Source organism: Ascaphus truei, chromosome 2, assembly GCF_040206685.1.
Source record: "Ascaphus truei isolate aAscTru1 chromosome 2, aAscTru1.hap1, whole genome shotgun sequence".
In the NCBI taxonomy this organism is placed as follows: Eukaryota; Metazoa; Chordata; class Amphibia; order Anura; family Ascaphidae; genus Ascaphus; species Ascaphus truei.
In genome coordinates this window covers 56,076,866-56,099,974 of record NC_134484.1, presented here as the reverse complement: position 1 = coordinate 56,099,974, position 23,109 = coordinate 56,076,866, and the positions used below count along the sequence as shown (strand labels likewise).

General features: G+C 46.8%; 1 protein-coding gene across 2 annotated transcripts in view; it reads right to left on the bottom strand.

Annotated features, from left to right (window-relative positions):
- Nucleotides 1–23,109, bottom strand: part of NUDCD1 (NudC domain containing 1) — a 204,385-nt gene that overhangs the window by 169,521 nt on the left and 11,755 nt on the right. For both annotated transcript variants that reach the window (XM_075582430.1, XM_075582427.1), the window contains exon 2: nucleotides 289–443. In XM_075582430.1, coding sequence (XP_075438545.1) covers nucleotides 289–443 — 155 coding nt within the window. The remainder of the gene's footprint in view (nucleotides 1–288; nucleotides 444–23,109) is intronic.

Here is a 23,109-nt window from a genome sequence, read left to right as displayed (position 1 = left end):
ATGGGGAAGGTGCAAGGGTAAAAGGAGCAATCGCTTGTTGAATAGGAGTGAAGTCAGTAAGAATAAAGACAATATGTGAAGTTCAGTCAGTTTGGGAAATGGATTGTGAGTCTTATGATGCAGAGTGAAGGTGTCAAGCAACAAGAAGAAGATTCCATGCCAATAAGAGAAATGTCGTGTTAAAATCTATCGATTTATACCAGAACACTTCATCCTACGAGCCTGTTACACATGGTGGATGTTTTTTTCTCTTTTTAGTAAAGTAAAATGTAAAGTAAACATTCTTACCAGTGGAACTGTTACGTTCATAACTTTCCCAAGCTGGTCCACATAGAACATGTTGTCCTGGAACCAAGAATCACAGTGAAGATAATTGTACATGCCGAATGCCCGCATGTGATCCAGGGTATATTGATCATCTCGAAGTTTCACTTCTGCTACAGCTAAGGAGGGGGAAAAAAAAGAGAGGTCATATAAAAAACAGTCTGCCTATTTTCTATAATTTTTTCAAGTGATCAGGAGAATTACTTGAGTGATCATGTACCGTATCCTGCAGGCTAATCTATGCTATTCTTTTCTTGGGGTTGAGGAGGAGCGCAGAATAAGCTCGTGATATGCAAAAAAATATATAAATATATATAGTGCAGATGGTAATTCACTGCTAGAAAAATGATAAAAACGTAAGAAATGAACTCACAAAAATCGTATAAAATCACTGCATGTCAGAGATCCTTCTCTCTCTGACTGGAGCCCTTTGTGTAACTGGAGTCTGTATACCTCTCAATGAAGCGAGTTCTCCTGACGAAGCTGTTGCGAAACACGTAGAGTTAGAGTTTGGAGAGATCCTGCGCCTGGAAGGACTGGCAAACTACTGCTGAGATTGCTCCCATTCTGGCCTCCCGCCCTCACCCGTGACGCGAAACCGGAAGTGACGCGACGGCACTGACTGATACGGAACTACACTGTGAGGGGAAAGTGAAGCACCGAGCAGCAGCTTACTTTTTACCAACATTCTATTGGCGGTTCTCTCCACTACCCATCTTAATTATGGAAAATGTGAGTTTCCTTAATATCTGTGTTTAATACATATGTATAGTTCATACTATATGCACTATTTGTGGTTTCCTTTATTTGCATATCATCCGCTTCATTGAGAGGTATACAGACTCCAGTTACACAAAGGGCTCCAGTCAGAGAGAGAAGGATCTCTGACATGCAGTGATTTTATACGATTTTTGTGAGTTCATTTCTTACGTTTTTTATCATTTTTATAGCAGTGAATTACCATCTGCACTATATATATTTATATTTTTTTTGCAATATCACGAGCTTATTCTGCGCTCCTCCTCAACCCCAAGAAAAGAATACTTCACATCCTGGGATTTGGAACGGTCCCACCAGAGGAAGTTGAGCTGCTGTTGTACACTGTATTTCATTTTATTTATCACTTTATGGTGTAAGGTTTATTGTGTGTACTTAAGGTGTGTCACTTATCACACTGATTTATATACTGTTTAGGAAGCGCCCAGTCCATCCACTTCCCCCATTCCCCCACCCACTGTTACTAATCTATGCTATGGCAGATGAGAAAACGGTATATCCCACCTGCCAGCATTACTGTTCTTTGCTCATCAGTCCAAGATCCAGATATAAAAATTAGTTATCAGCTGGTGGGTATATGTTATCCATGCATTGAAATACTTATTAGCAATAATACACAGAGTTCAGAGTACATTAAGCTTTTAGTTCTGCACAAATGTTGCTAAATTAAAAGCATTGAAGGGTTAACACGATCAGAACTGAATTTATTACTATTGATTAATCCAAGGGCCCTTAAACTTAATAAATCTCTGTGTTACGTATAGCCTTGGTCCCCCTGGTCCCCTGATGTCCCCTTACCTTCCGATATGCAGTGGGGGCTGGGGAGATTGAGGGGAGGTGCGCGGTTGCGTGAGTGGCGTGCGGGGCTGCTGCGGCCGGTGAACGGGCGACCGGGACGTCTGAGGCTCCCTTTGCAGGGAACCGCCATCTTGTCGTGTCCGCCCATGCGCGAAAAGGTGCGCATGCGAAGTTGTGCCGACCATTACCAGGATCGCGCACGTGCAGTGCAGGCGCATAGAGGCAGCCACTACAAATCAACTCTGCAGGGGAACTACAATTTACAGCAGCCCCCGGGGCTTCTAGACCACATGCCAATCGAACTGCAGCAATCCCCCGCGGCCAGAATAGATACTTTTGGTGCGTCTGGGACGCCAGTCGGAGCTGGGACACAGGGAGGTGAGGTTGTCTGTGCAGGGTGACAGTGACCCCTGCAATGGGCCAGAGATCCCCTAGAGGCCCCAGCTAGGCCCCAACTCACCTATAAGCTTGTGGCTACTGCAGGGACAGTCCCATTAAATAGGGACACTGCCCTGTAGTGCCAAGTGTGAGGGACACAGCCAGGACGAGTTGGCGAACTGGCAATCCGGTGGTTTGGGACCAGATCACCCCACAGATAAGAGACTCTTTTCATGGGGTGGACCATCCAGCTGGATACCACCCCACGCAGAAGTGGCGGCTTCGCTGATGACGACAGCGCTGGATCAGCAGATCCCTGTTACTTTTCAGCCATACCCGGGTGCTGGAGCACCTGGGCAGGTACCTCACCAAGTGCACCAACAATAACACTCATTTACAGTGGGCAGCACTGTCGCACACATTGGGTGGGTTGGCTCTTGTGGACATCAGGGAGGTTGGGGCAACTCAGTACTTTGGGGAAATCCCATCAGGGGGTGCACACTGCGATTGAATCACTGTGGGATTACCTAGGCTGACCTAGTATGTGCGAGGCCTGGTATGTGTTAAAGTGATACGGTTAGGTCCAGAAATAATTGGACACTGACACAATTTTCATAATTTTGGCTCTGTACGCCACCACAATAGATTTGAAATGAAACAACCGAAATGCAATAGAAGTGCAGACTTTCAGCTTTAATTCAAGGGGTTGAACAAAAACATTGTATGAAACGTTTAGGAATTTCTTCACTTGAGAGAGACCACGCTTGGTGGTTGAAACGTTGTGCCTGTTCAATAAATTCTTTTGAAAATCCGCAGTGCCCTGGAACCTTTTCCTTTTTTGTCTGCTTTGGAGCTTGTCATTGTCAGGAACTCCCCTGTTGCAGGAGCACCGGTAACAGCAAGTATCTACTGTTTTTTTTGCATTGTGGTGTGCAGCATTACCTTTGCCTTTTGTTATTTACTTTACAGGATCTTGCATTGTAATACACAATCATCCATTGAGTTAACAGATAAAACCATTAAGTCTAAATCAGCGGTGCGCAATCTTTTCTACTCGCGCCTCCCCCTCCTGCTTCCCTCCCTGCTCGCGACCCGCCTCTGTTACCTTTTCTTCAGCTCCCGGCGTCAAATGATGCTGTGGGGTCACGTGACGTCACGTTGCTATGCCATGGCGACGCGTCGCCGAAGAGAATGCAAGTGAAGTTGCAGAAGCCTCACTCGATCCCCTGACATTCATTTAAATGCCTTAGGGGGAAGAGCGCGGGGCCTCTGCAACCGCCGTATCCCCCCTGAATAATCTTGCGCCCCCCCCAGTTTGCACACCGCTGGTCTAAATGATGACTTTATAGTCTGCATTTCACAATTTTTAGCTAAAGATGAGAAACAGTTGCATGTCAGTGATTAACCCTATTGTAATAACAGAGATATGTAGGTTTCAAATAGCTATAGATCGAGCCCCATGACAAATACTGACAAACGCTTGAGTCATTCCTTTAATTGAGCTCTCGAATGCCAAAAAAAAAAAAATTGTAATTATTTTGAAAATTGAACATAATTTATCTTCACAAGATTATTAATAACAGAATGCCTTTTATTAAACTGATCTAAGTGCATTTTTGACAGAAGAAGTCCTGCTGTTCCTATAATGAAAATAATATTTTTTTTCACTAAGAGCTACAATAAAAAGGAGGCAAAATTCCTAAATTATTTATCTAGCAACCCATGTAATTACCCAAGGCCAGCTTTCTGCTAAAACTAGATTTGATTGCTTTTTGGTTCACTCAAAAATGTTCTTGACGGGATTTTTAAAATAACATTTTGTTTTAGCGTTAAACAGTAGTTTGTTTTTATTTAGTCGGATTGGTGTAGCGCAGAAGTGAAAATAGATTAGAAAATGATGTGGTGAAATATTAACACGAAACTAATGCTGTTGCTGCGAGTCTCAATCCATGCACTCACATGGAGTAAAGTGTCGAGTCTCATTGTGAATGATATATTGATCTGGACTCAGATCTTTCCTTTCCTGTTTGTAGGGGGTCTTGTGTCACAATTTGGGAAGGTAAAATAGGCATGTAATGTAATAGCAGCAGGCTCGCGGCTACAGGTTTTAGCTCTGACCTCGAGACTCAGATCGGCAGCTTTCGTCAGCATCTGCCATCTCTTTTGGTGGGCGTGTTCTTTGCACCGGGCCGCAATACTTCTGTCTTGTCCACACAAAGTAAGTGACTGTGCAATCTGGGCATGCCGCAGATTCCATTCTAATGGCCCGCCGCAAAGCAAAAATCGCCGGAACTGGCGATTTTTGGTATGTGCGCATGCGCAGACCAGCAATGCGCCGTTCTACGCATGCGCAACCTCGGCAAACCCCCCATTCTGCGTATGCGCGACCCCGGCCCGCGCATGCGTAACCTCGTAACGGCCCGTTCAGCGCATGCGCGACATCAGACTGGCCCGTTCTGTGCCTGCGCAGAGATGGCGGCCCCCTTCTCGATGCCGCCGTATCGGCGGAGCGCCGAGAAGCTGGGCCTTGCTGTACTCCAGTAAAGTAGATATTGAACTACACATTTTTACTGCAAATTGCTGATCTACGAGTACCATCAAATCAGCAGCAGCTGTTCTAAAGGATTCTCCATTATATATCTGTATGTTGTGTCCCCAATCTTTCAATATGAAAAAATAAAAAATAAAAAAACGTACCTTTTTGTCAATGTAGCCCAAAAACTTGATATTTTCTATGCTTCATACACTGAACTTTGCTTAACCCACTATTATTCTACACTTAAAATGTGGAAGATTCCCCATACAGATTGTTAGGCTAATGAACGTGTACAAGCCCACATATAAACACATTGCAACCTCGTGGGACATGTTCCACGGGAAGTTTTGGAGGGGGGAGGGGGCTTTAAACACGATTCAACAACTTTTTCATCTTTAAATTGTTTTGGAAATGTATACCAGAAACCCTTACTTCAAAAGCCCAAATGCAGCTGGAATTCACAATGGATACAACATTTGTTAGGGTCTAATTAGTTAAGTGCTTCGTAATGATTCAAGTATCAATTGTAGTAATGAAGACTCAAATAAGTTTTTGTTAATTAATTATGCAGGATTAAAAGAAAATATAACACGATCTAGTACCATTATATTTGAATTAAGAGGGCCGTGCAGTCTTGTTTAACATAACAACATTTGTTTGTCCATAAACACCAACTTTAACTACGTACTGTAGATTAATTAATGATGCCTGTGTTCACTGCATGCAGACATGGCCATTGCAGATGTCGGTCGGCAAACCATCAATGACGTCAATAACATCAGGATGACACGTGTTTGTAGGGAAATAATTAATTGGTAAAAGGCAAAAATACATATAGATGGCACTCAACTAACCATCATGCGTTTCTTTGTTTCTTTGTTTTCAGCATGCGTGCAATAAATCACATGTCTTTAAGTGGCAAATCAATAAAGAATGTTAAAAGCCTTCACTGGGTTTTTAAAAGGTCAATCCCCACATACGTTCAACTAATGTCAGTGATGTTGAATGGACTACATCTTGGTGACTGGAGCCATTAAATAAAAATGATGTATAACTAAACATTTTCAATGCATTTATAAAGAATGTGTTCCGCATTCTAAGGTCGCGAGTATAGTGCACGCGACCAAGACGTCACCGCCAGCGAAAGTTGTATTTCGCTTTGCTGCGGCGGCGCGGGCGACCAGGGCATTGATTGGTTTAGGGGCTGTCACATGAGGCGAGAGCCCCTGAAAAATCAAACATTCCAAGCTTCCAAAAATCGCGTTGCCACGTCGCTTTGTCGCCGGCGCGCTTACTATAAGAGCGAGCGGCGGCGGCGACAATGCATTTGTTTTTGGGCGACGTCGCATCGCCGTCACTATAAGTGCGGCCTAAAAAAGATACATTTTTAAATGCCCTAGAATTAATGCAAAGAAACTGGCAGAAATGTTCTATAGCAGAACACACTAAAGGTTTTGGGCACAAAACCGATACAAAAGCCAACGAGGGGCCTGTGTGCGAGAGCTTATAATTTAAAGGCAATAAAAGGCAACATTGAAATAAAAAATACATAAAAAGTACAGTGGATGCTCATTGTGGGACGGAGTATGCCTCCGGGAGGCCGCACAGCTGATTACATTTAGGTTTGGGGCTGATGGATAGCGTGGATGATGGATAGCGTGGATGATGGATAGCGTGGATGATGGATAGCGTGGATGATGGATAGCGTGGATGATGGATAGCGTGGATGATGGATAGCGTGGATGATGGATAGCGTGGATGATGGATAGCGTGGATGATGGATAGCGTGGATGATGGATAGCGTGGATGATGGATAGCGTGGATGATGGATAGCGTGGATGGAGTTTGTTCCAGCCACACAGCAGGATCCCAATGGGGTTAGGTGGTGGAGTGCTAGATGTTAGCGGCATGTACGTATGCCAGATAGGTTTCCTTGATAAGGTGAGTTTTCAGGGAGTTTTTAAATGTCTGAAACCTGGGGGAGAGTCTGATTGAACGTGATAAAGAATTACAGAGAGAGAGGGTGCAGTACGAGAGAAGTTTTGTAGGGGGTATGAGAGGAGGTAAGCAGGCAAGAGGAGAGGAGATCATGAGCAGTATTGAGAGGGCGTTTAGATGTATATTTTGGGAATGAAGATTAAGATGTAAGGGGGGGGGGGAGGGCAGCATCATTAAGAGCTTTGCCAGTTCAAGATAGGATTTTAAATGTGATTTTAGATTATCTAGTGTAGATCCCTGTGTAGGGCTTTGCATAGGGGAGCAGCAGAAGTGAACTGGTGAGTGTGGTAGAGGAGTCTGGCAGCAACATTTTGGAGATAGAACAGGCAGACAAAGGGCATGACAGCTAGAAGGTTGAAATAGTCAAAGTGGTACAAGATGAGTAAGTAAATAAGGATTTTAGTTGCATCATGAGTGAGACGCAACTAAAATAAAAAAGGACGTATCCTCGCGATATTTCTATCTACTATGTATGTAACTATTTCGAAGAGAGATGACCCCTATGCTGCAGGGTTGGGGTGTTGATGAGATTGTGGTATTATTGACAGTGAGGGAGAGAGTTTTGGTGTGGGGGTGGCAGTGAAAGGGGGAAAACAATTAGTTCTGTTTTGGAGATGTTAAGCTTCAGGTAATGGTGGAAAATCCAGGAGGAGATTGCAGTGAGACAGTTGGTCATACGGGAGAAGAGAGAGGGGGAGGAGAGGTCAATTTGGCTATCTTTAGCATAGAGATGATACTGAAAGCCAAAAGATTGTATTGGTTCACCAAGAGAAGAGGTGAAGAGTTAGAAGAGCAGAGGGCCAAGGAAAGAGCCATGTGGGGTCCCAACAGAAACAAGGAGTGAACAAGACACCAGAAACACTGAAAGAGTGGTTGGATAGGTAGGACGTGGACCAGGAGAGCTGCATCATGGAAGACAATGGACTTGAGAGTGAGCAAGATACAAAGCTGTGACCCGTGGACATACCACTAGCCACTTGTGTTAGTGCTGTCTCTGTGGAGTGTAGGGAGACTGGGTAAAGAGAGGGTTTCTTTAGAAAGGGTGTGATGAGTGCATGTTTTAAATAATAAGGGACTGAGTCAGAGGTCAGTTAGGGGGGACTTAGTGTGTCAGAGAGGTAAGATGTGGGATAATAGGATCAAGGGGGGCAGGTTGTAGAGTGAGAGGAAAGGAGCACAGAGACCTCACTCAGTCACAGGGTAAAATTAGCAGAGACAGGATTTTAGGTGTGCTAAGGGTGGTATGGTGGTGTGCGTGGAGCCCGACATGAAGAGATGGACTCAATCTGATCTGTTATGTAGGTGGTTAGGTTTTGAGCCATTAGGGCAGAAGGGGGCGCAAGTGCAGTTGGGAAGAGAAAGGAGTTAAAGGTGGCGAATAGGCATTAAGGGTTAGAGTACTGTTAATATGAGTGAAAAGTAGGCTTGCTTGGCAAGAGAAAGGGCAGTGTTATAGGAGCAGAGTATGCATTTATAGTAGAGGAAAAAATTGACTTAGAGCGCAATTTCCTCCAGAAATGCTCCGTAGTGCATGACATGATGGTAGTGGGTAAAGTAAGTTTACCTTTGAAGGTAGTGGGTAAAGATTGTGTGCCACGGTTATGGCCTAAATTGTCGAGGCGACATGTGGTTGCAGGAACGGTCTTGTCAAGGCTGATGAAAATGTTGCATAGAGAGGTTGCTAGGTCTAGGCAGGAAGGGTAAAGATGGGAGAGAGGAGTGAATATTACTTAATAGAGACTATAATACTAGCACCTTAAATAATTTAAATGCTACACCATGAAATTAGATCAGTGTATGTAGATAGGAGGTGCCCAAATTGATAGAACACCAATATTCAACTCGATATAAGAAACAGTTTGCTCCCAGTAAGTGAAAGTAGATTCTGACCTCTATCAGGTGCCAATGGTAAAATTCTAACCCCCACTGCTTGATCAAGTCAGGGGATAAAAGTAACGGACAAAGTAAATTTGCTGTATAAAGAATACATAGCAGCCCTGCTCATGAGAGGCATATTTAAATTGCTATAAAATGAGGCTAAATCTAAACCGTCTGTTATCTTCATACCTCTTCCCTTCCTGCTCACTGCTAACTCAACCACGCGTTGTGATTCGGACATCAATAGGCATGCCTGACGCACGTTTCGCTCCTATGGCTTGAGATAGACAATTGTCTAAGGCTGATTAAAATGTACTGTTGTATGAAGAGGTTGCTAGGTGTGGGCAGGAAAGGGTAGAGATGGGGGAGAGGTTGTACATATATTGAAAATTGGAGATGGTCTACAGCATGTAGGTTTCTGAATATGCGAGTGAAGTAAGTGTTGTGGAGGTTGGAGAGGGTAGAGTGAGGCTACAAGTTAGAAGAAGATTTAGAGACTGAGCAGAAACAGGAGAAAACCAAGTCAGGGGAGTGTCCATTGCAACGAGTAGAAGAGGCGGTCCACTCAGAGACCAAATGTGGAGGTATAGGAGAGAAAATGGGGGATTGTCAATAGGTATGTTAGTCTCCAAGGATGACTGTAGGTGTGTTAGAAGAGAAGGGACAAGCAAGGATGTCAAGAAATTGAGAGGTTGGTCCAGGTGGGCAATAGATGACAGCAACATGGAGGGAAAGGGGGCAAAAGAAACAGTTTGGACTTCGCAGAATGAGAAAGGAAGGGAGGGAGGGAAAAGGGGGTATGCTATGAAAATGTGCAGTGTGGGAAAAATATGATGCCTACTCCTTTGCCCTGTCTATTCCTTGGTCTGGGGATGTGGCTAAGAGAAAGACCACAATAGGGACGACAGCAAGGGAGGCAGTGTCTAGGGGGGTGAGCAAGATTTTTGTAATGGCTAATAAGGTTGAGAGTTGAAAATTAACAAGTCATACAATGCAGTGAGTTTGTTGCAGCAGATCATGTGTTCCATAGGGTACAGGAAAGGGAAGAGAGGTGAAATGGGAATGAGGTTTCAGTGAATGGCAGTGCGTGGTGAGGAGACTTTGGTGTAGGATGTGGGACGTGAATGAATTGGTATTTGCACTCATCACGCCTATTCTCAAGAAACCTCACTTGACTTCTCCTCCCCCCTTTGCCGCCAAGCTACTTGAGTGACTTGTATACAACCACCTGACTCACTTTCTCTCTTCCAACTCCCTGCTTGACTCATTACCAACTGGTTTCCATCCTCTACACTCCACAAGGCAGCACTAACAATAGTTACCAATGACCTACTCACAGCTAAAAATCGAAGGGTAATTTCTACATACTAATTCTCCAGGATCTCTCTTCTGCCTTCGGCACTGTCAATCACCCCCTTCTCCTAAATATTCTCCACTCCATTGGCCTCCGTAACACAGCCTTCTCCTGGCTCTCGTCCTAGCTTCTCTGGTCTCTCCTCTTCACTCACTCTTTCTGTTGGGGTCCCACAAGGTTCTATCCTTGGCCCTCTGCTCTTCTAACTCTACACCTTCTCTTGGTGAAGTAATATAATTTTTTGGCTTTCAGTATCATCTTTATGCGGATTACATCCAACTCTCTCCTCCCTTGACCTCTCCCTCTTTCTCCTGTCCCATGTCTCCAACTGTCTCTCTGCAATCTTGTCCTGGATGTACTGTATCACCACTACCTGAAGCTTAACATGTCCAAAACAGAAGGAATATTATTTTCCCCTTCCACTGCTACACCCCCACACTCCCAATAATACCCCAATCTCCTCAATACCTCAAGCCTGTTGTCCTGGGGGGGGGGGGGGGGGTGTCATCTTTGACTCAGATCTCTCCTTCGTTCCTCACATAGAGTCCCTCATGAAGTCCTACCATCTCCACCTACAAAATAAAATCACCAAGATACACCCTTTTCTCCCTCATGATGCAACTAAAACCCTAATCCACTCACTGAACTTCATGTCCTGCCTTGATTACAGTAACCTTCTATTGGTTGACATTCCCCTTGTCCGCCTCTCAAATTCAATCCATCCAAATTGCTAATACTAGACTCATCGACCTCACTCACTGCTCCACTATGCATATCCCTACACTGGCTTCCCATAGCCTTTAGAATTACATTTAAAACCTTAGTAATGACGTACAAATGTCTCAATTACACTGTCGCTCTTACATCTCAGCCCTCATCCACAAATGCATGCCCCCACCATCCCAATGGGGTGAGTGTCCCTACTGGGGAGCATGGCTTAGAACCTCCAATGATGAGGTCAAGCAAAGCCAGATGTTCATATAAAATGTCAAGGAATGTTTTGTATAATTTTAATTACCTTTATCCCATTAAAAATAAATTGCTTTGGTATCGAAAATAAACGGTGCAATATTACATTAGATAGAGGGTAGTGCACGCACTCTGACACACTGGTAAATGTGGGGTACTTAGCTGCCGGTGCACTGGTTCTGGGGAGCTCCTGATGTCCCAAAGTGGTCCAGTAGAAGGTGAAGAAACAGGCACACGGTCTTAATCAGCAACGAGGTTTAATGTGCCATGAAAACCAACGTTTCAGCAGTACAATACTGCCTTTCTCAAGGTGAGTATTGTACTGCCGAAACGTTGGTTTTCATGGCACATTAAACCTCATTGTTGCTGATTAAGACCGTGTGCCTGTTTCTTCACCTTCTACTGGCAATATTACATTAACCACAAACCTGAGATGAATTGCAAAAGCAGTTCATAAGACAAGTGATTAAGAAGGGGGGGCCTTTCCCTCAGGTCGTGACACCCCTTTCCCCCAAAAAAGTTGCTTTTATAACCCAAGCGTGGTGACAGAAGGTGGGTTCCCTTTGAGCAAATAGCTCAAAATGTATTGTTTAAATCGACTATTAACAAAAACATTACAAACTGTTCGTAACCTATGCCATCAAGGTTCTGCATAAGTAATAACAGTTATCACTATACATAGTCTCCCGGTAACACAGGTACACAGGCCCCCACTGGGGGCAGGGGTTTGGGGGCGACGGCACATGGGCCCTCACTGGGGTGAGGGGTGACACTATGGGCCACACATTATTAGCACAGAGCTCTGGTTCAGCTCCAGAGCATGCCCCCGCCCCACCCACGGTGGTGTGGGGGACTACACAGGGGCCCTCCCACTGGGGTAGAAGTAGGTGGCTATACATGGGCCCCCTCCCCACTCACTAGTTTTTTTTTATAATTAAGTATGTTGGCAGAAGGCAAGTTCCCTTTGTGCAAATAGCTAACATGTAATGTTTAATTTGGTCATTAACAAACCCATTACAAACTGTTCATAACCTTTACCATCAATGTTCTGCCATTGAGATAAGTAATAAACACTATTGTTATACGCACTCTCCCGGTAACACAGGTATTGTGGATGGTAAGCTCTGTGGGGTATAAGGCATAGCTGTTGGGGTGCTTAACAAAATTAATTTGTGTAGGGGGGCTACACAAGCACCCCACTTGGGTCGGCAGGGGCCACACACGGCACCTCCACAGGGGTGGGTGGCTGCACTGGGGCCCCCACTGCAAAAGGGCCCTTCCACTGGGATGGGAGGATGCACAAGTCCCACCTCCCTGGGGTGGGGGCTTAGGTGGCTATAGGCTGCCCATGGACACCCACTAAGAGGGGGCCGTGCTAAACATGGGCGTGGGAGGTTGCACATGGGCCCCCACTGGGGTTAGGGGGCTACACCTGGGCCCCCATTTGGGGGAGGGGGCACCCACTTCTGTCTGTGTATAATGGAGACATTTCACTTGGGGTTATAGGATTCATGCACAGAATTATGCAGGCTCCTCAGAGGGTTGGTAGTCACGTTACGTTATATAGTATATCTGATTTCAATTCAGCTACTCAAACTGATCTGCATAAATATATATAACTAGCTGAGAGACCCGGCGTTGCCCGGGATGTAATGTTCCCGCTCCTCTCTCCTCCCGTCTCCCCCCTCTCTGTTTGTCACCCGTTCACATCAATCCAGTCCCCCCCTCCCTCCTTTACAGCTCCGTTCCCCCCCCTTTACAGCTTCAAGCAGTGTGTGTGCGTCAGTCATTGTGTGTGCGTCAGTCTGTCTCTGTGTGCGTGCGTACGTGCATCAGTCAGTCTGACACACACACACACACACACACACACACACACAGTCAGTGTGTGCATCAGTCGGTGCGTCAGTCAGGGGGTGTGTGCGTGCGCGCTTCAGTCAGGGGGTGTGTGCGTGCACGTGGCAGGCAGTCGGTGTGTGTGTGCACGTCAGTCACTCTGTGTGTGTGCGTCAGTAAGGGGTTGTGTGTGCGTGCGTCAGTGAGGGTGTGTGCGTGCGTCAGTGAGGGTGTGTGCGTGCGTCAGTGAGGGTGTGTGCGCGTGCGTCAGTGAGGGTGTGTGTGCGTGCGTCAGTCAGGGTGTGCGTGCGTCAGTCAGGGTGTGTGTGCGTCAGTCAGGGTGTTTGTGCGTATGTGCGTCAGTCAGGGTGTGTGCGTGCGTCAGTCAGGGTGTGTGCGTGCGTCAGTCAGGGTGTGTGCGTGCGTCAGTCAGGGTGTGTGCGTGCGTCAGTCAGGGTGTGTGCGTGCGTCAGTCAGGGTGTGTGCGTGCGTCAGTCAGGGTGTGTGCGTGCGTCAGTCAGGGGGGGTGTGCGTGCAGGTCAGTCAGGGGGGGTATGCGTGCAGGTCAGTCACTCTGTGTGTGTGCGTCAGTAAGGGGTTGTGTGTGCGCGTGGCAGTCAGTCAGTGCTTGTGTGTGCGTCAGTCAGTATGTGTGTGTGTGCGTCAGTATGTGTGTCTCAGGCACTGTGTGTGCGCCCGCGTTAGTCAGGGTGTGTGTGTGTGTCAGTCAGTGTGTGTGTGTGTGTTTCAGACAGGCAGTTTGTGTGTCAGTCAGTTTGTTGTTGTTGTTTGTTGTTGTGTGCCCCCCCTCTCTGCTTTTTCCGCTGCCCTGCTGCGGCGAAGGGTGGGCGGGGGGATATGGTGGTGGTGATGATGATGATACCTGCTTGCGCTCCCGGCTTCCCTTCCCGGCCGCGGGGGGAATGGTGGTGGTACCTGCTGGCGCCCCCCCCGGCGCTCCCGGCCGCGGGGGGGTTTGTGGGGTGGTGGTGGTACCTGCTTGCGCCAGCCGGTGCTCCTGGCTCGGCGGGGGGGGGATACCTGATTGCACCACCCGGTGCTCCCGGCTCGGCCGCGGGGGAGGGGGGGAGGTTACCTGCTTGCTGGCGCTCCCGGCGGTAATACGGGGCCCCGAGGAGAAGAGCCGAGTGGGCAGGCGGCGTGTGAGAGGCGGCGGGAGTTTGGCTGGCGGCGTGTCGAGAGGTGAGGTGGAGGAGGCTTGGCGCCGGGGAGGCTGGGGTTTGCGGTGAGGGGTGGTTTGCGGTGAGGGGGGCACAGGGGTGTGTGTGAGACACTGTTAGCCCACACCGGCCAATGAGAGGTGTTGCGGGGGCGGGCGGGCCAAGGGAGCAATCTCATTGGCCTGAGGCGGAGTGACGGGCCAAAGGTCCAATGTGATTGCCCCTAGACACAGGACAGACAGACAGGCATACAACGGTTTGAGAAATTATATATATATATATATATATATATATATATATATATATATATATATATATATATATATATTGTACATATAATCCTTGTGAAATTCACCAACTGTGACGAAACGCGCAGGACGTCGTGACGTAAGCATGCAGTGACGCGCGGCAGACAGGTGGGGTTTGGCTTGGACTAAGGCTTGAGACGCACTACCAGGAAGCCAGCAAGCTCTTCACATCCCTGACACTACTCCCTACCCTCTGTTCCTCGTGGCGCTGCCATTGCTGCAGCTAAAATTTTATTATTCGGGCTGCTTGGACATATTGTGGAGAATTCTACCGAGGGAGTGGTATGTACACCTAAGGAACGGTGTTGAGCGCACTGCATAGCTTGTGGGAGCAGCATCGTGGTGCAGCTTTAATCACCCTAACCTAAGGTACCCTGGGGATTGTGAGAGACCAATCAGTGACTTTTGCCATGTAGATCACCTGGTTCCTCTTACCATTTGTCCTTGGCTACCTGTCTGACTGCTTTATCAGCACGGATCTACCATTACAGATTGTCTCAAACGATTGTATTTTTTACCCACCATGTGAGTATAGGTCCGGCTAACTAGTCCATGTTTGACTAAAATATCCTTGTTTTACAGTATTATGCTATGGAGCTGGCGCTTCTTTTCTTTTGCTTTTTGTACATATAGACAGGTTTACATCTTGTTAATTACACACCTCACAGTTTCAACTAGGTCAAATAAATGCTTTAGAAAACCAACTATATTGTACAATTGCATTCGCTATTATATAGTTGATGCAGTGTGATATGAAATAGAATGCACATTTGGACATTGCTGTTTGAGTGGAAACATATTAGGGCTGTGTTACCTCCATTATTCTGTGTGTAATTATTCTCCATTAATAAACACATAAAGCTAGAGGCTATTTTGCGTATAATGAAGTACATTACAACTTGTCACAGACTTTATCATAACTCGTTTATAATGCTGACTTGGGGTCTTATCTATATTTGGCAAGTCCACTCTGCCAGCGATTTCTGTAGGTGTAGAACTGAGGGGACAGAGCGGGCTGGCGAAGGCTAAATACCTCAACACCGAAGTCAACACAGTATTGCGGTATCGGCAGGCACCGGGAGTATCGCGGTCCTTGGCTGAAAACATCTTGTTCATGAGCAACGTTGCTAGCAATGGCTTGGAACGTCCAGGAAAGTGTGCGGGGTTCTGTGCAAGTACTTTTACATCAGTTTATATTACAATTTGACTGTAGGTATGTGTAACAGGGGATTTATCCCTGTTCTGGAAATGTTCCTCTAATCCAGCAGTGTGGTGGTTAACTGCTGGTAGTCAATTCACCAACACCACCTGGCTGATTAGGTTTGTTAGAAAAGCCTGCCTTTGAGACAGGAAGTGAGATTTCCAGAGTCTCACAAATTGTGGGACTGACCATAGGAACAGACGTCTTGAGCCTACCAGAAGAGGCTGCCAGCAAGACACAGGGGAAAGCACCTCTAAACCTGAATGCTGATATAGCCTGAGGAAAAGGCAGCAACACAGGAACAGAGAAGACTTCCCTCCAACTACAAGAAACAGATAAGACTTTCCTTTATAAGACTTTTTGTATATCTGCACATATCAAGATATATGTTTGGGGCTGGGAGATATGCTAATCTAAAAAGGAGTTGTGGACTGCATAGGTTTCACTAGAAATACTCCCAGGTAGAACAGAAGCTTTGTTTGACCCCTTATTTGCATATGTTTGGATGATTTTCTTATGTTAAAGAAACAGGCGCAATAAAAGCCTTATTTAATGTCACCTTAAAAAAGTCTCCATTGCATACCTCTGCGCACGTCCTCCTACAGTATGATTCCTAATGAGAGCAAGGGAGAAAAGTTCTAGGTCTGGGAACAGAGTCGGTGGCGGATCTCTGGGGAATGAGGTGCAGCCCACCCATTGGCAGCGGAAAGGTTGCTAGACAGGTACATTTTGTTGCCACCTCATCCCAAAGCAGCTCAGACACCTTAGTGAGGGGTCGCCATGACCATACATGTTGCTGGGGTAGGAAGGAGACACAGCACAGTACATGTTGCTGGGGTAGGAATGAAACACGGCACAGTACATGCTTCTGGGGTAGGAAGGGGCCTTGGCACAGTACATGTTGCTGGGGTAGGGAGGAGACACGGCACAGTACACGTTGCTGAGGTAGGAATGAGAAACATGTTGCTTAGGAGAAATGCTGCAACAATGGACTGCAATGGGTGCAGTCCACGGCTTGGCCGTCAACAAGTGCGGCCCCAGCCAGGAACGGAGGCCGCCAGCAGAGAGCGGACAAGGTGATTACGGCTCTGCTAGTGCAGTAGCTTGGCCGTCAAGCAACGAGGGCGGCCCCAGCCAGAAACGGCGGCCACCTGCAGGGTAGGCGGTGTGGAAATGCCGCAATGGCGGACTGCAATGGGTGCAGTCCATGGTAGGAGGCCACAAGCGGGGCGGGCAGCACCCTGCAAAGGTGGGCAGGGCGACGCGGAAATAATTGAGAACCACGGCGGTTGCGGGCACCTGCGATGGTTGCGAGCAGCTCGTGGCAAGACGGCTGTCCACGGCTAGGGTTGCCCAGTGGAGGGGAGACATCACAATTGTCAGCACTGCTGAAGGGTGGGGTAAGGGGGTGATGCAGGCGTTGGCCTCCTTAGCTGGCCTTCCAGTAACGGGGTTGAATACTGGATGCGCATGCACAACTGCGGTGGCATGGGGAGGTTTATTGTTTACAGCACCCGGCCAAGCACTGTTGTAGTCGGAAGCGTCCGACTCAGTCACAGCATTGGAGATGAGTAGGTTGTCGCACGTGGTGTTCCAGGATGCGTACACATGCAACCCCAGTCCGTGGGGCATGCATTTGCAAAATGATGTAAAAGAAAAGATTTGGGTGGGGGAATACATGGAGCTACCGTTGCTCCGAGGCTATAGGGAAGAGGTTGCAAGATCATCCAAAAAAAAAAGGGGGGCGCCAGGAAGGAGGACGCGGAGAGACGCCTCTTTCTACGTACTTTTGCCAATTGGTCGCGGGCCTTTTCAGTGACGGGGGAGAGCGCACCCCATTTAGGTTCGTCACTCCTATAAATACCATGATATGATGGCGACAGCATACCACAGGATATTGGCATGGGTTGGTGGGCTTATGACGAGGAATCCAGGTAAAGAGACAGGTATGGATGGAGTGGATCAGGTTAGATGGGCCTGCCCTCCATTCATGGGGTGGGGGCAGACAGGGGGAAGTGGTACAGGGCGAGCAGGAGCCAGTCAGGCGTCTCGTCATTTAATGACCGGTCGAGCGAACGTGTAAGGTGAATAAAGCAGTGGGAAAGTTCGTAGCATGGTGTGGGGGCTGGGAGATCAGCCACTCAGACTTCAGTTCCAGGTCTGTCGGTTTGTTTAGATCTGATGGGGTGCATTTCTCGGATATGGGGTCAGTTTTATTTAATAAGTTCCAGGAGGGGTTGGAGAAAGTCCTTGCGGGCCTGGCAGTACGGGCCTAGTATAAGGGGGATTAAATAGACCGGTTGGTGGCGGAAGTTGGGGGCTAAGTGCTTGTACTTGCCAGATGGGGCTCGGGGCTGATAAAACTCGCTGGGAGTGGCGAGTGGGTGGCAACATCTTAATTGACTTCCGGGAGCCCACTCGCAACAATGGCCGGGTCACGTGGGCCCGGCTGGAGGGTTACGGGGTCAGCAGTTCAAGGACCGTCTGACCTTTCACCCGTTAAGCAAACACACTGGCTGGGACTGGCAGTTACTAAATTATCTAATAAACAAAGCTGCCGCCTTTTATACCTCCAGATCCGGTCTCTGTCATTATTTGTGTCTATGTGGGTACTGGGTAGCAAGGTGAGGGGAGCTCCCTCGCAGCCTCCCTGATCATGACTTACAAATGTCTTAAAGACACTGCCCCCCTTACATCTCAGCCGTCATCCACAAAAACATACCTACATGCCCCACTACGCTCTGCCCACAACCTTCACCTTTCCTCCCACCGTACTGCCTCCCCTCACTCCTGCCTACAAGACTTCTCCTGTGCTGCCACTTCTCGTTGGAATTCCCCATCATGTACCATCATACAGATCCTCAGCTTCCAGCTGTTTAAAAACTCTCAGAAAACTAACCAATTCAAGGAAGCCTATTTGCCATAACTCTAACATCCAACTCTCCTCCACCTCCAACCACATTGGGTCCAGCTTTGTGGCTGGACCAAAGTCCACCATATGCAACATCTCACCCCCTCCCTCCCCCCCTCAAAAAAAAACCTTAATGGTTTCAGCTGTCAGACTGGGCCCCACACTAACCTGAGCCACACGGTTTACTACAATACAGACACCTTACCTTGTCCTTTATTGTCCTTCTTTCCCTCTAGTGTGTAAGCTCTCATGAGCAGCCCTCATGACCTCTTTGTATCCGTTTGTGCATGTTTGTCCTCACATGTAGGTAACCGTTTTTGTAACATAGATAACTCTGCACCCCATTGCGGAATATATTGGCTCTTCACGAATAAACCGATAATAATATTTGGATAGGGCCAGGATTAGGGGATATGTCACCACACAGTAGGAAGAAGAGGAAGTGAGTATGGAGGGAGTTGCTGGATTTTCTTTGAGTGATGGGGATGATGTGATGCGAGAAGCAGATGGAGTTAATGGCTGCAAAATGACGAGGATGACAGCAGGGAATGGAAATGAGGAAAAGTGGCTAAAGGGGAAAAGTGTGGGCAGCGAAGGATAGAGGCAAAAGTGCAGTTGAGAGATCGGAGGTAGATAAGGGAGAGCAATGTAACAGTACTTCAAAGCGGAGAGGGGCTGAAGACATTAACATGTAGCTGTAATGTTTCCAGTTCGGGATGTTAACAGGTGTAGTGCACAAACGACATGCACCACTTGGCTACCATCTTAGTGTGTACGCCCGCGCCTGTGCGAACACGCGTGTACGTGATGCACACTTTGTGTGTATAGAGTCCGTGCGACAAGCTGGAAAGGTAGTGTGTGTTATAAATGCGTTTTAAATAAATACGTTAATAAATTATTAACATTGTACACACACACACACACACACACTTCAGTGGCGCGAATTCTTTATTTTACTCATCTTCCCCCGTCGGCCGGTTCCACGCACACTGCCGTGCGCGGCACCATTATAGAAAGGCTGACTAACCTCAGCCATGTAAAACTGGCGTGCGCACGGCGCAGCGAGCGCGCACTATAGAACAGCCCTTAGGCAGAATCCAGGGTGCAGAGAAAGAGGCTGGAGATTGAGTGAACTTCTACTCTGCAGGAATTTCACCAACATCCAGAGAGAATAAACCTGCTGGCTAAGAAGATGACAATTTCCAGCAGTCTCTGTGTCCTTGCTGAGCGTTTAACCCTTGCACACTGGTCAGCTAGTGCTGCGCAGAACCTGGGGTGTGGGGGGGCTCTTCTTTTGGGGCTGGCAGCCTTAGTTGAGAGGGAGTCTGGAGATCTCGGAAAAAACTTGAGTCCAAGAAACAAAGGCTCATATTTGGCACCCTGTGGTCTGTTATAAGAGACCTCCTAGCCTTTTCACTTGACACTGGAAGGTACCTTAAAGCCCAGCGAATATATATTTTCTTTGTTGTTATTGGTGGGGGTGGGGGGAGAGGGGGGAAAAGGTGGAAAATGTTGTTGACATACTACACAAAAAGTCATGTCCGTCGGCCCCGCGACGGGTGACGCACGCCGCACTACCAGGCTTAGGGATACCGCACACCCCGCGCTTAGGCTCCTCCCCCGTGTCGCGCCCCGTGACGAAGCTCCTAACGCGAGCCACTCTGCAAGGCTGGGGAACACCGCACGGACCTCGCTTAGGCTTTGCCCTCGTGACGTCACAGGTGAGGCGCACCGCACGCAAGCTACTCGCTACCTTGGCCACATGAGGGGTTAATTGCATCAGCAATTATTCCACACCTGCACTTCTCCCCGGCCCTGTTTACCAGTGGACTGAGTATGTCTAGGGGCGGTTCTTGTTCATTACCGTGCAGCTGTGTGCTGCCCTACCATTGGCTGTCTGTCCTTTAAATGCTCAGTCAGCCCTGCTGCAAACTGGCTGAGCATAAACCTCTGTTTGTGTACTAGTGTTTGCCTCAAACACCCTGCTGCCGTCTTATCTTGCTTATCCTGTTTTGACCTCGGCGGACCTCCGCCTCTCTGACCTTTGAACTTGATGTACATTTGGACTTCTACCTTCTATACCCCTGGACCCAGGCACTGCATAACGACTATCCAATCCTAGACCACAGCAAGTATTCTGCCTTCTCCTACCCTGACCCAGCTACATGACTACCACTCCGGACGTGTAGATCGGTGGTTACCAACATCCCCACCTCAGCCATGCCGCCCCGTTTTGTTTGTGGTGAGCACCCGTTACAGTAACACAGTAATATAAATCTAACCGATTGTAAAATGCATTCAAAATAATATATAAACAGCAATCAGTTATAGTGCCGATTGAAACAGATCTGGACTGGCGGTGCCGGTTGCACAAAAAACTTTATTGCCACATAAAACAAAGCGAAGAGAGCCACTAACGCGTTTTGCGCCGACACTGGCGATTTGTCAAAGAGTAAAAGGCTCAGACAAACGAAGAATTTAAATACCCAGATCACACCGGACCCGCGCCGCGTCTGCAATAAGAATGCCTGAATGACACCTGTAGTGGAAGAGTCACCTGACCATAGGCAGTGTGCACGCGCAGGATAAGTGTGGTCTGAGTGACTACAAAAAATAATACAGATACAAATTAAACCCTTGTAACCCGGTCTTCACTATGACATTCTTGGTACATTGGGAATACAAACACAAAAATAAAAGATGAAAACTTTAAAATGGATCATTTCTAAGAGAACCCAATAAAAGAACACCTCATTAGAGTGTGTATCTTAACTAGAGTAATAAACAAGATGCAATTAGATACATAACTGTTTACATTCTATGCTTACTAGCAGAGCGACTGCAACAATGAACAAAATCTAACCGATTGTAAAATGCATTTAAAAAAATAACAGAAATCAGATTCAGAATGCAGACTGTTATATTTCTACAAAAAAACATTGTTCTGAATCTGGATGCGTTTGTGGTTTGGCAGCAAATATAACACCAAACAGAAGTTTTGCTGCAAGTGTCAGAGATGTTTTTCCCTTATAAGAATTAAGCATAAAACCCTTTGCTTCACAAAACACATAGTTGCTATGGCAATTTAACTAGAAAATGAAAAAATATATAGATCTCTCTGCACCTACGGGTTTCAGCCAGCTCTAGGTCACGGAAATCATGCAGCGGGATGTAGATATTTTCACCAATTACTTGGCCAGTTCCTGCAGCAATCGGAGTCACACTGATACAGTGGGAATTACTCTGCAGTAAAAAACAGGAACTAGAAAACACCTTCGCCAAAATGTTATATTTTGTGGCGTTCACACGGTATAGTGTTTCATTACACTATGGTTTTAATCATCGATTGGAGACCCAGCTCTACGTGGTCCACCATACCTATCCGCTATTGGCTTTTCCTTCTGCTGTTGAGACTTCTACATACCGTATCCTCTGTCCCTCATCTTTTCCGGCTAGGGCTCTCCTTCAGTCAATGGGCCATATACTGCCACTATCGACATTTCTTGCTTAGTAAGAATGGATACCTGCCTCGTTCTTGCTGCCGTTAAATGGTCGTCAAAAGTGGAACCTTTGTAGAATGTCACATTGTACTAAAGTATTTCTGTAAGTATACCCCATGTTGTTTTACAGCCACAGCGGGGGGGGGGGGGGGGTGGGAGAATGCATTTCCTATTTTATATTAACCAGTAATGCATTCCTTCAGCTCTGCTAAACTTTGCCTCAGGCAATCCCGGGCTACTGAGATCTCAGCAAATGGATCATTTGCTGGATCTCGGAATTCTAAATATGTTTGCACCCTTAAATGAACTGCAGTAGAAGTTAGGATATTTATTGTGACAGGAGAATCAAACTATTTTTATAAATAATATCAATATTTTTATGTTGAACCTATAATTTTATTTCATTTTCAGCTCACCACCTTATCTCATTCTTTGTTTCCAACCCTATCTTGCCCCATCACCTAATTAACCTCTTCTTTTGAGGACGTGCCTTGATCTTGCCTTCCGCCCTTCACAGTCACCTTCCATCGTCCGACCTTCTTTACATTTGTAACTATGGCCTAGATTCACTAAACAACTGTACAATAAAATGAGTTAATATCGCACTTATAAAATAAAAAAATAAAAATGTCCCTGGGATAAGATAAGTTACACACACACACACACACACACACACACACACACACAATTCCAAATAGTACTTTTCAGAACTAAACCACAATCACTTTGGAAAATGGCTCCTTTTCAATTTTGATCCTTTAACGTCAAGTCACCCTGATATGGCCTTATAACGGACACTGTATTATATCATCGCATTCTCATATTTGATAGCTTGTTTTATATAGCGCTTTACAATTACAATAGCGTGTGTGTGGCACGCAACGCTGCACGTGGAATTTTACAGGCAAAGTCCCTGCCCAGATGAACGTACCAGCTTTGTTTTGGTGACAGGGAGACTTGCCCAACATCACAAGGATCTGACATCATAATTTGAAGTGTCCTCCCCTGCTTCAAAGAAAGCCCTCCTTAAAGCAGCAACCTCATCCATCAGCGGGCGCTTCTCCTGCTGGTGCATTGTGTGTACCGCACTGCAGTGCGCCATGGGCTGCAATAACATGGGCTATATCTGTATCTGCCTTTTTTCTATGTTGTTAAAGACTGAA